The sequence below is a fragment of the Alnus glutinosa genome, chromosome 11 (assembly GCF_958979055.1).
Source record: "Alnus glutinosa chromosome 11, dhAlnGlut1.1, whole genome shotgun sequence".
Lineage (NCBI taxonomy): Eukaryota > Viridiplantae > Streptophyta > Magnoliopsida > Fagales > Betulaceae > Alnus > Alnus glutinosa.
This window is the reverse complement of record NC_084896.1, coordinates 2,401,195-2,414,414: the sequence shown is the minus strand read 5'-3', so window position 1 is coordinate 2,414,414 and position 13,220 is coordinate 2,401,195. Positions and strand designations below refer to the sequence as shown.

Here is a 13,220-nt window from a genome sequence, read left to right as displayed (position 1 = left end):
TATATATTTATGTTTAATGTTTATAATGGTATATTTTGGAAAATTGATTGAATTTATGAGGACCAATTTGCTGGAATTATTGGATTGTGCCATGTGGTATTTTAATTGGGTGTTTAGTTAGAGTTTTAATTAATAGTTGTGTAATTATTGGAAAACATTTATCGTCGATATAGTAGAAATTTACATATATGATATTGCTGTGAATATACTTTTTGTAGAAATTCACATCATTGCAGTCTTGTATATCGCATAATTTATAAGAGATATGGTTCAAAAGCTTAAAGATTGGTTCTAAGATATGAGTGAACCAAGACAACATTTAGTGACATGCATGTAGCATATATAAAATCGTGCATACAAATCAAACAAAAGGATTGGTTCTACAACATTTCTTTTCTTTGATATAGTAGACATTTCATCGGGCTTCCAGTGTTGAAATAGTTACGCTATTATTTGAGCAATTTCCTGCACTGTCATCTGTTGGATTTGTGTCCATCATGTTCTGACCTTTGGTAAATGCTGGTTGCTTGGGTTTAGGTAGAGGTGCATGTTCATCGCTAATCATTGAGACTACATCAAGCATGGTAGGTCGATCAGTCGGGTTTTCTTCGACACAAAGAAGGCCAATGTTAATGAATCTCAACGGAAGAGAACTAGCAGAAGGATACCCAATTGTTGGATTTATCAACTCCAAACTCCGATCATCTACCCACAACTCCCAAGCCTAGTATCATTTCAAATAAATGTAAGTTTTACTGAAAACTAAGAGCATTTCAATTTATTAGACTAAGGTAAAACATAAAGAAATTGAGAGGATATAAAAGATACTCACATATCTAAGAAGATTGAGTGAACTAGTGTTATAGAAGCTAGTATTCTTCTTGCCACTTATAATCTCTAGGAGCAGTACTCCAAAGCTAAACACATCAGACTTTATCGAGTATAAACCACCTATAGCATATTCCGGAGACATGTATCCACTGGATTCCAAAATTTAGTACACTATTTTTTTAGTAACTTGCTAAAAGAATTTAACTGGCAATTGTAAATATCATATGTAAACAAGTTGCATACTTACTAAGTTCCAACAATTCGGTTTGTGTTTGCTTTTGTTTCATTACCTCCAACTATTCGAGCCATGCCAAAATCTGATATTTTTGGATTCATTTCATTGTCCAAGAGAATGTTACTCGGTTTTAAATCTCTATGTATGATTCGTAACCTTGAATATTGATGAAGATAAAGAAGCCCTTGAGCGATCCCTCCAATAATGTGTACACGTGTCTCCCAAGTTAGCATCTTGTTCTTGATTGGGTCTGTTTAAATAGTACAAGGAAATTAGTCCTTAAGAACCTAGAAACATTTGAGATTAAAATAAAAACACATGTACATAAACATGCACTCACCAAAAAGGTAGACGTCCAAACTTTGATTGGGCATGTATTCATATATTAATATTTTTTCATCTCTCTCGATACAACAACCTAAGATTCTGACAAGATTTCTATGCTGAAGTTTTGCAATTAGTATTATCTCATTTCTAAACTCCTCATTTCCCTGTCCAGATCTTTTTGAAAGCATCTTCACTGCAACTTCCTGCCCTCTGAGTAATTTCCCCTATGAAGAATCATAAGCTCTTTAAACTTTAATAAAGATTTACCACTAATGTCGGTTTTGTTGATAGTATTCAAATCACATTCATCAGAAAAATTTTATGTACCTTGTAAACAGGTCCATAACCTCCTTCCCCAAGCTTATTTACAGCTGAAAAATTATTAGATGCAGCTGATACGCTCTCATAACTGAAAAGTGGTAACTCAAAATCCTTCTCTTTTTTCTTCATATTATTGTTGGTATTCATTTCTTCATTGATTGCGTTAAGCTCCGTATTGAAATCAAATAATAGTAGATTATTGCTTGAAGTCTTCTCTCCTGTTTGATAAGAATTAGTCACTATACATGGAAATCCAATGAGGTGACATCATTAGGTTCACCAAATAGGGCCAACTTTACCCTATAACAAATTATACGGTCGCCTAATGCCCCCAATTAATGAATGTTGATAAAGATTTTTATATATATATACACACACACACACACATATATTTAAAGCCTTAATTATAATCAATATTATTTAATCAAGGCCCCTAATTATAGTAATAAGTAATTAAAAAGGCATTAATATCATTAAATTTTCCTAAAAACTTAATTCTCCAACATTCCATTCTTGAAATAAGTCTTAAACAATTGATAGTATTAAATGAGATAATCAAATAATATTAAAGACATTCTTAAATAAAACCAATTATCCAAGTTAAAACATTCTATTCAATTTGTTGGGAATAGTGGAGAGAATGAAAATAACAATAATATTTAATTACGTTGTGGATAAAGACTTTTTAGGCCTTGTAATGAGCATTGAGCAGCTTTAACACTCGATGCTAATCATTTCAAAAAAAAAAAAATCAATGCTAATAATGTATAATTTATTCCAAACGTTAAAATATAGAAATTATGCTACACAAGTCCAACGTTCAAAATAAAATGGGAAAAAAATTAAATACTAAGAAAGATAGATTTTTTTTTTAAAAATATTTTATTCAATTATAAACTCCTTTCTTTATATAAGTTTCCTATATATAAAAGTGGAAAGAGATCTGGATGGGCATTTTTCTTTGGTGTAGCTTTTTGTGGATTTGAAAGGGCATTTTCGTCTTATGCCAAATGATATGTCAGTTTGTAAAGATTCCTTTGTAAAAGTGTTAGTACCCTAGCATTTCTCATATAGCAATTCATTCCTATTCCAGTGAAATGACCAAATTACTGCAAATTAATTAAACTCTTTCACAGAGACACAATGAAATTTGTTGGAAGACCCCCACAAACAGGAGCCTGAAATACTATCTTCACCAACTAATGATGCTAGCAGCTAGCTTTCATTGTCGGGCCATTAGAAAAGTGTGTTAATTAAGTGACGTTCCTAAGAACAAGGACGTGTCACAATTTTATTGTCTTAGATTAAAGTAGACTTCCTTGTAATTTTTTGGGGAAAGTGATTTCTATGTGAGGTAATTAGAACGTCGTTTACACTTACCTACGGGTTTGAGCTTTCCTTTGGTTGAAAAACAAATGAAGAGACATAAGATAAGCCCTGTTGTTGGAACTAGCACAGCTACCCATACTTTCCATTTTTTGCCTGATTATGATGACAAGAATCACTATTAGCTCAACCATATATAACAGAGAATGAAGTATTAGTACGTTCATAACGAAAGATGACATAAATTTGTGTAGATTTTTCACCTTTGGTACTTTGATGCTCATCTGCAGCAAGTCTGAGATACATAGTCTCCCCACCATCTGAGAATTGCTGTAAGTTCAAAAGAGCTCCTTCCCATATCACACAGTACCCGCTGCTATTATAAGCATAAGCTGTGCAAGAACATTTATTCATGCAAGCCACTTCACAATCCCTATCACTCGCTGCCGAATATGCTTTCGAATTAACGGGCAATTTCAGGAATGGCATCTTCACGAACCAATCCTTTTTGCCATTAGCATACGTATTGTTTTCACATTGCAAAGGGGATTTCCTCACACAGCCACCTGTCCAATCATTTAGAATGGTGTCGTTCTTCGAAAATGGTTCAAAACCTTTTAGACATTCACAGGGGCTCGAGATATTATCACGATACACGCCAAATGCACCACAGAAACCATAGTTATTAGATTGGCCCGTCGGTTGAGACCAAAATAATTTCCATTCCAAAGGGCCAGACAGCCACGCCAATAGCTGGATATTTCCTGTAGAGTTCATCAAAAATTTAGCACGGTAAGAAGGATCTTTAAGATAATAAGTAAAATATCTTTCATTTCCATTTGACACAAAAGTGTAGTTGAAGACGTGTTTCAACATTGTCAACTCAGGAGCAAGGGCAAAGGTGTGAATTTTTTCATCCCAAACTCCAGAACTCAAATAGATCTGGGATTTGTTCCACTCTAAGACTAACTGATTGCTTCCATTTGGGTCTAACACCATCGAGAACACACCAGGTGCTGGATCTTCTTTATTTTTCCATGAAATGAGATGCTGTGGTTTTCCAGTAACCTTATCAATCCCAAGGTTTGAACCTGGCAGCCATGTATCGGTTAGATGGTCGAAACTTCCCCAAAATATAGTAGACGGGTTCGACCTATCTCTCAAAACAAAATTCCCATCATCACGAAGTACTGCTTCAGTTAAATTTGACCCGCGAAATGCCAAATTTGTCGACCAAAATGGGATGTTGGAGGAATTCCCAAATAGGAGTAGATTGCCATCTTCTGAGAGGTTAAGTCTTAAGGAAGATCGGTCAGACAAGGGGTTTTCTCTATTTGCTACCCAAACAGGGTTCTTCTCATCAAAATTTTTATACCATATGCCCAGGTAGATTTTTGATGAGCTGCCTGGTGAGAAGAAACCGAGCTCAAACTTGCTACCATTAGATAATAAGGTGTCGTTCCTTGAAAGAGACAGACCTGCCGAAAGGGTATCACCAGCTACGGAGAAGCATGCTGTGCAATAAGAGAGGATTAGAAGCAGAACAAATAAGAGCCATGGCTTACTCGTCATGCTACCCATCCCTCTCTGTAACTTGCATTAATGTCGCAGTGAGTAGTTACAGAAAACTTGTACCTTTTTTTTTTTTTTTTTCCTGAGCAATACAGGAAGAAGGGGAAGGAGCAACAAACAAGAAGAAAGAAAAGAATATAAAGGAGGGTTGTTCCAGGAGTGTACCCATAAGAATTGTAGAAAATGGGCTCTCTGATTGGCTTTGTTACAGTTGGGTGCCATGAAGTCAACAAGTTGTGGTCCGCATTCAAAGGATTTCCTTGTCGGTGTTGTATTAGTCACGTTATACAACAGTCTCTTGTTAAATGATGAGAGAGAAGATGAGTGAGACACTTGTCTTATTGTGAATGTTTGAGAGAAGATGGAGTAATTTTCTCCTAGTTAATCTGGTAGTGACATGTGGCAGGATAAGATTTTCTTATTTTTAAAACCCTCAATTTATTTAAATTATATTAAGACCCCCACTTTAATAAAAAAATTTTAGAGCACTAGCAGCAGATTCCCAACCATTTTCCTATGTTTAGAGAACAAAACTACTTTTTGCTTCCTTATAAAAAAATACCCCACAATAGATTCTCTTACCTTTCCCTATATCAATTAAATATTATTTTTTTACTCTTATTTTATTCTTTTTCTTTATTTCCTACTTTTTCTCTCTTCCCTATATCAATTAATTATACTTCTTTTATATTAAAATAATATATAGGGAATGAATAGTAGACATGTATACATTGGGAATCACTATTCATTCCCAACCCCCTCATCTAAATATAGGGCATCTGCTGTGGGAGGTTTTTTGATGTTTTTCATGAAATTTTTCCTAAATATAGGAAAGTGAACTAATATAGGATAACTGCTACTAGTGCTCTTATTAAAGAAATGATTAGAATCAGAACAAATAAAAGCCATGGCTTACTCGTCATGCTACCCATCCCTCTCTATAATTTGCAGTATTGCAGTGAGTAGTTACAGAAAACTAGGACTTTTTTTTTTCTTTTTGCTGAGCAATACAGGAAGAAGGGGAAGGAGCAACAAACAAGAAGAAAGAAAAGAATACAAAGGAGGGAGGGTTCCAGGAGTGTACCCATAAGAATCGTAGAAAATGGGGGCAGCTATTTTGGACCAAGATGGTCTCTCTGATTGGCTTGCCTTTTGGACCTTTGAAGCTTTCCCAAGAAGGAACGCAGGGAAGAAAAATTGTACTTCTCTTGTGGGACGGGGTTGTTTGGCAAAGAACATAACATTACAGGGTAGTGAGTTGTTAGTTTTGAAATTAGTAAAAAGTAATGATGTGATATAAAATAAAAAGAATTTATATAAAAAAGTGAAAAATTTTTGTATTGTAGTGAATTTTTTTATTTTAATAGTAATAAAAAATTATTGATGTGATATAAAAAGTGAAAAAAGTAGGAATGTTTTGATGTGAATTGTTGTTGAAAAAAGTAAAAAAGTGAAAAAAAGTACAGTGAATAGTGCCAAGCACTATCCTGTCCTGTAACCATGCTTATCAAACAAGGCCCATTGCCGACCAACAGATCGTTTGGAAAACGCTTACCTCTTTTTTGTCATGTACCTATTTTGAACATCAGTTCAGCAGTGGCGGAGACTAAGTACAAAATAATTTTTATAATAAAAAAGTCCATAAAATATTTTAAGCTCAAATTCAAAAGTTCTTAAGCAAGCCATCAAAATTAATTAAAACAATTATTATATAATGGCTTCTTACACATTTATGACACTTTTCATACTGTTTTAGTCTACTCATAACTATTCTTTTTTTCTTTTCTTTTTTCATAACTCATAACTATTCTTCAAAGCTTCATTTTGTTCCCCCTGCCCACTCTCTTCTTTTTCTTTTTCTTCTTTTTTTTCACTATCTTCCATTTCTTTTTCTTTTTCTTTTTCTTCTGCAAGCAAAAAATGCAAAAGCATAAGAAATACATTATAAAGTACTAAGGATGCGTTTGAGTTGACGATTTTAAAAAAATGAGATTTAAAACTAACAATTTGAAAATGTAATTTTTAAAAGTCATAGTTTATCTTTTAAAATTGTGTGTTCTCAGAAAGGCACCCACTTATTTGGGAATTGAAAAGGCACACAATTTTTTAAAAACACAATTTTAAACAATTTATTTTAAAATCACACTTTTTTGTCAACAAAATCGCAATGTTAAACGCACGCTAAAGCTTGAAAGAGATTTGATATTCCATAAATCTTCCTCATCTTCTAGTTCTAATCTTCTTTTTCTTCTTCTGTTAACTATTTACATTGTATTGTGTTATTTTGGTGGGTCTCACCCCCATTAACAGACAACACAATTTGTTAAATCATTAGTCTATAAAAGTTTAGTTTACTTTCTTTTCCCTCATTTTCTCAGCAATTTCAGGAGTCATTATCATTAAAAATTAGGTTTTGTTAAATCATTAGTCTATAAAAGTTTAGTTTACCTTCTTAAATCATTAAAAATTGGTTTTGATTTTAGTCATTATCAAGAGCAGATTTTCTTCAGATTTTTTGAATGTTCAAAGGTTTTGAAGAGTCAGGAGTGAAGTCTTTGTGACGCGGGTCAATGGAGAAGATGGGTAGAAAAATCCTTTCGACTGTGGTATCAAGGAATTTCACAAAGCAGAAACCAACAATTATCACAGCCTGGATTGCAAGACTTCCGCATCCAATTTCCAAGTCAACTACCGAGTTAAACTTAGAAACTATTCTTTTGGTAATGATAGAGAATTCTGATTTGTTTTTTTACTTTTTTTTTTCAAAAACAAATTATATTTTATTTAATTTTTTTAAAATTTTATCTCACAAAGTTAAATATTAAAATTCACACAGTGAATTAGAATTGAATTGTTTTTACTTTTTATTGAAGAAAGAAGGAAACAAGTTATTCAAACAAGTTATTTCCATTTTTAATTAGAAAAAAAAAAAGTTATTTCTATTTTTTTTTTTTTTTGCCTGATTCTTATGACAAGAATAATTGAAAATTATTTCATGAAAATTAAAGTCACTCTCTCCAAATTCAAAATTTCAAATTTCCTTTTATTTTTTGTCTTACACTTTGTACCATATTGAAAAGTTATAAGATTTATTTGTACTTTATAAGGAATTATCTTACAAAATTCTAGCATAGCTTTTGGCCTTTGGGTACACATGCTATCACTAGCTGTTCATATGCGCGTCGCATTGACGCTTTCATTGTCGTACACTCGCATGAGCCACGAGCTTATTACCTACGTGTGCATTTTCCTACCATTTTAACAGTCATATTTTTTAATGGTATTTAACTGTTTTTTCAACAATCATAATATTAACTGTTAAAAATTGTCATTTCAGTAGTAACAAATTTCTTCTATAATTTTATAAAAGAAAAACTGGAAGCAAATTTGATTTTACACTTTGTTTTTTCTCCTTCTTCTCTGCTCTTACAAAATTCCATGTTAAGAGTATTGTTCATAATTTGTAATCTACACACTACGTACATTTGGATAATATTGTACCCTGATGAGATAATTTATTTTGATTTCATTAATTATGTAGTTCTCACGTCATTATTTTTTTTTATAACAAGAATCACTATTAGCTCAACCAAGCATGTTTGATATTTTCAGGAACCAATTTTTTTTACCATTAACATGTTAGGAAACAAATCCTATTTCCCAAAACTAGTGAGAAACAAGAAAAAATAAACAAACAAACAAAATAATCACAAACATAGACATTTACATGGTTTACTACTAAGAGTTATATCCGTCGAGTTGCAGAGATGTTTCACAATCCAATGAGGCGTTAATATAACATGAAATCCTAAAAAAGAGCGTCTGTAAATACAACCATCAACTAGGTCAAAAATGCTGAAATTTAAAAGTGATATATTATACATGCAATAGTAATTTTAAAAACCACATCAATTATGAAAGAAAATGACATGAATCCTCTTTATTGCCTTACTCAATCTTTAGTAGACTACAACATAGAGAAAATATCATAATAAGTCTAATAAGAGTATAAAGAAGTGGCATTTACCTTCACTTTTCACAAAAAAAAAAAAAAAAAAAAAAGACAGAGCACCCTGCTTCACGATGAAGTAAGACCTGAGGGCTTCACATGATTACTTAGAAGGACAGGAATAGAAACCAATATTGGGAGTTGAGGTTGAGGTTGGAGTTGGAGTTAGATTCTAGGCTCCATTGTTAATGCTTCTTTTTGTAATTTTATTTTTTTTTTTAAAAAAAAATAATAATAATTTGACCCAAAAATATGAAAGCAATTTTGAATACTTTGCAGTGTTTATTTATGTTGAAAAGGAAAAAATGAAACCCGAATTTGGTTTGATGAAACCCTGTGGTATTTAGTGTGGAAACAATTGAGCACTTAATATTTAATTACCATAGCCCCTTCACTTATATTTCTAGCAGCTATGTATTACTAATTGGATTAAACTTAATCCTAAGTTAAGTTTATTTTGGGTATTAGAGCCCTAGAAATGTTGTTAATATTTTTTATTTTTTTTTATTTTTTGTCTTTTGTTTTTTATTCTCAAAATAAAAGCATTAACAAACACTTCCAAAAGATAAAACATTTCAATATAAATTTTCACAATATTGTCACATTAGAACAATTTTTTAAACAAAAAACAAAAACAAAATTAAAAAAAATAACTTCCAAAACACGTTAATTATAATCTTATAAATGAAAAGAAAAATATGAGTGAATTAATTAAGATAACATTCACCAATTAGTATGTGGCATCTCAATATGCATAAAAGTAAGATAAAAACATTGGTTCTACAAAAAATACTTTTCTTTAATGTATGAAAATGATATAGTATTCATCGAGCTTCCATTATTGAAATAGTTAGGTTTCCTACACCGTTGATGGTTGAATTTGTGTCCATCACATTCTGACCTCTCGTGAAAGCAAGTTACTTGGGTGTAGGTAGAGGTGAATGTTCATTGCTAATCATTAATACTACACTAAGCATGGTAGGTCGATCAATCGGACTTTCTTAGACACAAAGAAGGTCAATGGTAATGAATCTCAACAAAACAGAAGTGGAAGAAGGATATCTTATTGTTTGCTCCATCATCTCCAAACTTCGATCATCTCTCTACAACTCCCAAGCCTAGTTTCATTTCAAATCAGACTAAATTTAATTAAAGACTAATAACATTTTAATTTATAAGATTAATGTAAAACATAAGGAATTTGGGAGAGTATAAAAGCTACATATATACGTATCTAACAAGACTGAGTGATTCGCAGTTACAGAAGCCAGTGTTCTTCCTACCACTCACAATCTCTAGTAGCAATACTCCAAAGCTAAACACATAAGACTTTACTGAGTACAAACCATTCATAGCATATTCAGAAGACATATAGCCATTAAATTCCAAAATTTAGTAAATTAAAATACTATTAGTAGCTTGCTTGATCAATGAATTTCGCTGAGAATAGTAGTGTTATATATCACACAAATATTCTACTTTTATTTCATTATGCTGATGTGGCAGAATGTAGTAGCTATTAGATATCTTTTTTCAACAATGGCTAATTCAATGACTACTACACTCTATCACATTAGCATTGTAGAATAAAAGTGAGATATTAGTTTGCTATATAGCATTACCCAGCTGAGAATTGCAAATAAATTTATGCTATGGGTACTATAGTTTTTACTAAAAGCCATTTATAAACTTGACGTGGCATCTATAATTGGTTAAATGATTATACAAAAAATTTTGACTTTACTAATTTATCAACCATACACTCTTAGTTATTTTATTAATTATAAACAGTCACGTCAATTTGTAAAAATATTATAGTAAAAATTGTGATATATCCCAGCGCTTTCTTTGCAGATATAAGATGTGAAACAAATTGTATAGTTACTAAGTTTCGACAATTCAATGTGTGTTTGTCTATGTTTTGTTGTCTCTAACTATTCTAGCCATCTCAAAATCTGATATTTTCGGATTTGATCATCCCACCGATACATGGCTGCCAGGTGAAAAGGTTGGGATTGATAAGATTATTGGAAATTAAATCGAAGCAGCAGCTTATTTCATAGTTTCCACATTGTCGCGTTATTGTCATTGACTCATGGGCACGAAAGATGCCAAGGATCAAAGACTTGTGTGGGCTATGCTCGTGAATGTGAAGACTGAAGAGACCAATTATGCCGTCCGCTTTGCTCAACGTTCAGACTAACATGTAGACGATGTCGTGTTGAACATGATCATCTCTTTTGGACCTCTAAGAAATTACTCAGATGCTACTGATATTTTTCGTTAGTAAATTAATTATAAAATTTGTTAAAATATTAATTAAATATTTAAATTCACATATTTTTGTTACCTTAAATTTTTAAGATAATTAGTAATTTAAAATGATACTAGAATAAAAGTTATGAATTTAAATTTTGTCTTTATTATTTATCTCTATTTGACACTTTTTTAATATATATATATATATACACTTCAATAAACAAAACAACAAAGTCCTGGGATTCAGGGGCGGAGCCAGCCTCCCAAACTTGGGGGGGCCAAATTGACAAAAAAATAAAATAAAATAAAATTGGGGGCTCAAAATTAGAAAAAAAAAAAATTAAGGGTAAAATTTATTTATTATTATTTTTTTTTTTTAGATTTTTTTTAGGAGAACCTTGAGGCTTGGGGGAGGCCCCCCAATCTCCTTAGTGGCTCCGCCATTGCCCCGGAATGACTACACGGCTTTTGGGAATGACTACACGACACCAATCAAGTTTGAACACCCTTTGTTCTTTTTCACATAGGCTACTATGTTGACTGGCATAGCAGTCAACATTATGACGATTTCAAACTGTTAGAATATTCTTCAAAATTTTGAAAACAAAACTACTTTTTGCTTTCATATCCAAATATATTCTACAATAATTTCTCTTATCTTTCCTTATATCAATTAAATATTATTTTCTTACAAATATAAGTTTGTACCTACCCTCACATTTTTCACAAAATTTCAACACAATCCCCAATAAAAAAAATCTTTAAGAACATCCCCAACAAACTCTTCAAACTTTAACTTTATTTTATTTAAAAAAATTTACTTTTGTTATTTTAATTACTACTTTTAACAAACTTTCTATACCAAACTCTCAAAAGATTTCTCTATTTGAACTAAATATTAATTTTTTATTAGTTTTAAGCAACCACTCTTAACAAATGAGAAGATATGAAAAATGAAAAGTAAAGTTTAATGGGAGAGAAATTCTAAAAAATAATCAAAATAAAAATAAAAATAGCTCATTAAATTTTTGAGCTAAATTTGAAGAGAGTTTATCTGACATAACCTATCTTGAGAAAAAAAAAGTAAAAAGCTTATGTATAGAACAAATTTTAATTTTCCTCTAAAATTTGGTGAAACTTCCGAAATAAATGGCTCGATGGGATTCTCTAATTTCATGTTTGAAAAAGTGTAAGACAAGAAAGTGGAGTAAAAAATTGTATTCCAAACATAAGTCCATAACACGTGTGATAGAAAGTCTGAGGAGGGAAAGGATTGAGCTTCAAAGACCTTTTTATTTTTTTTACAATCATTACTGACTGCATTTTGTCAGTATATGAACGTGTTAGATCTTCATTTTCAATCACTTTTTCTTCGGCGCTAGAGACACCAACGCTTTAATTGATGGCCCATAATCTGAACCAATCACGCCATTCCTGGGGGGATTCTGGTGATAGTGACAGCATGTTGTCGGATTCTGGCATAGGCCAAATTTCGATGGTAATCGACTGTTTGAACGTAAAAATTGACTGCATTGTTTAAAAGGGGGTTAAATGTGTCTGTCGTATGTGAAAAATGATTTACGATTTTAAAAAGTGTAAATTATTTTTCGAAATTTACTTAGCAGTTTTTATTAAACAAAAATCATTTTTCGGTTGACTATTATTTTGATCCTCACCAAACATCTGAAAATACTAAAATTATTTTTTAGAAACCATTTTATGCCAAAACAATCAAAGCATTAGTGAAAATTGGAGGAGGTTATGTGTCAAATATGACCGTTTGGAGGCATAAAGATGTGTTTATCGAATAAGTATAATTTCCCCACTAAAAAAAACGAAAAGAAAAACTTTAATTACCTCAATTTCATGCTATGGGTTAAATTAACCATGGTTGGGTAAACAAAAAAGGAAATTAAAACAAACACGCAACAATCACAAAGAGCCGCCAGCATTAGCCCCTCCGAAGAACTCATCGACAATGGCCCCGAAACCTTGGGCGAAAACGATGGCGGTATGGTTTCGGTTTCAGTTTCGGAAAAGGTGTTGGGGGTTGTGGAGGGAGAGGAATTGTAACAGGTCAAATATATGGAGAAGGTTTTTTAGTAAATTTAATGGAAAACTGGCAAATTAGTAAGAGAGTAAACTTCTGGTAATATTGGGATGGGATGAAAGAGGAAATAACAGTAAAGGCTAATTCGAGGAAGCCAACCTCCACTGCCACAGCAGTCAATATTCTCATAGCTACCTTCTAACAACCCTAGAGACAATATATATATGCCTCCCCCTTACAAATAGACCCAATAAGATGACAGCCCATTGAAATATAACATAAAAGGGCAA

The 13,220-nt window shown here is 32.0% G+C and overlaps 1 protein-coding gene across 3 annotated transcripts; it reads right to left on the bottom strand.

Moving 5' to 3' along the window:
* Positions 1-318: 318 nt before the first annotated feature.
* On the bottom strand, positions 319-4,870 carry LOC133882422 (receptor-like serine/threonine-protein kinase SD1-8). 3 transcript variants are annotated; one of them, XM_062321594.1, is made up of 8 exons: positions 4,778-4,870; positions 3,304-4,554; positions 3,095-3,196; positions 1,721-1,932; positions 1,407-1,617; positions 1,079-1,316; positions 833-980; positions 319-724 (listed from the first exon to the last, which is right to left on the bottom strand). In XM_062321594.1, exons 1-8 carry the CDS (start codon positions 4,779-4,781, stop codon positions 416-418), a joined length of 2,475 nt encoding a protein of 824 aa, XP_062177578.1. In that variant the 5' UTR covers positions 4,782-4,870; the 3' UTR covers positions 319-415. The 3 variants fall into 3 exon arrangements, with proteins under 3 accessions (XP_062177578.1, XP_062177577.1, XP_062177579.1); XM_062321593.1 differs by lacking the exon at positions 4,778-4,870 and having other exon boundaries at positions 3,304-4,768; XM_062321595.1 differs by lacking the exons at positions 1,407-1,617; positions 1,721-1,932; positions 4,778-4,870 and having other exon boundaries at positions 3,304-4,768.
* Positions 4,871-13,220: the final 8,350 nt, after the last annotated feature.

Coding starts and splice junctions, on each gene's coding strand:
- LOC133882422 (XM_062321593.1), bottom strand. CDS start 4,621: ATGGGTAGCATGACGAGTAAGCCATGGCTCTTATTTGTTCTGCTTCTA. Junction 981..1,078: donor AACCGAATTGTTGGAACTTA/GTAAGTATGCAA, acceptor TTTGGAATCCAG/TGGATACATGTCTCCGGAAT. Junction 725..832: donor CACTCAATCTTCTTAGATAT/GTGAGTATCTTT, acceptor AAATGATACTAG/GCTTGGGAGTTGTGGGTAGA.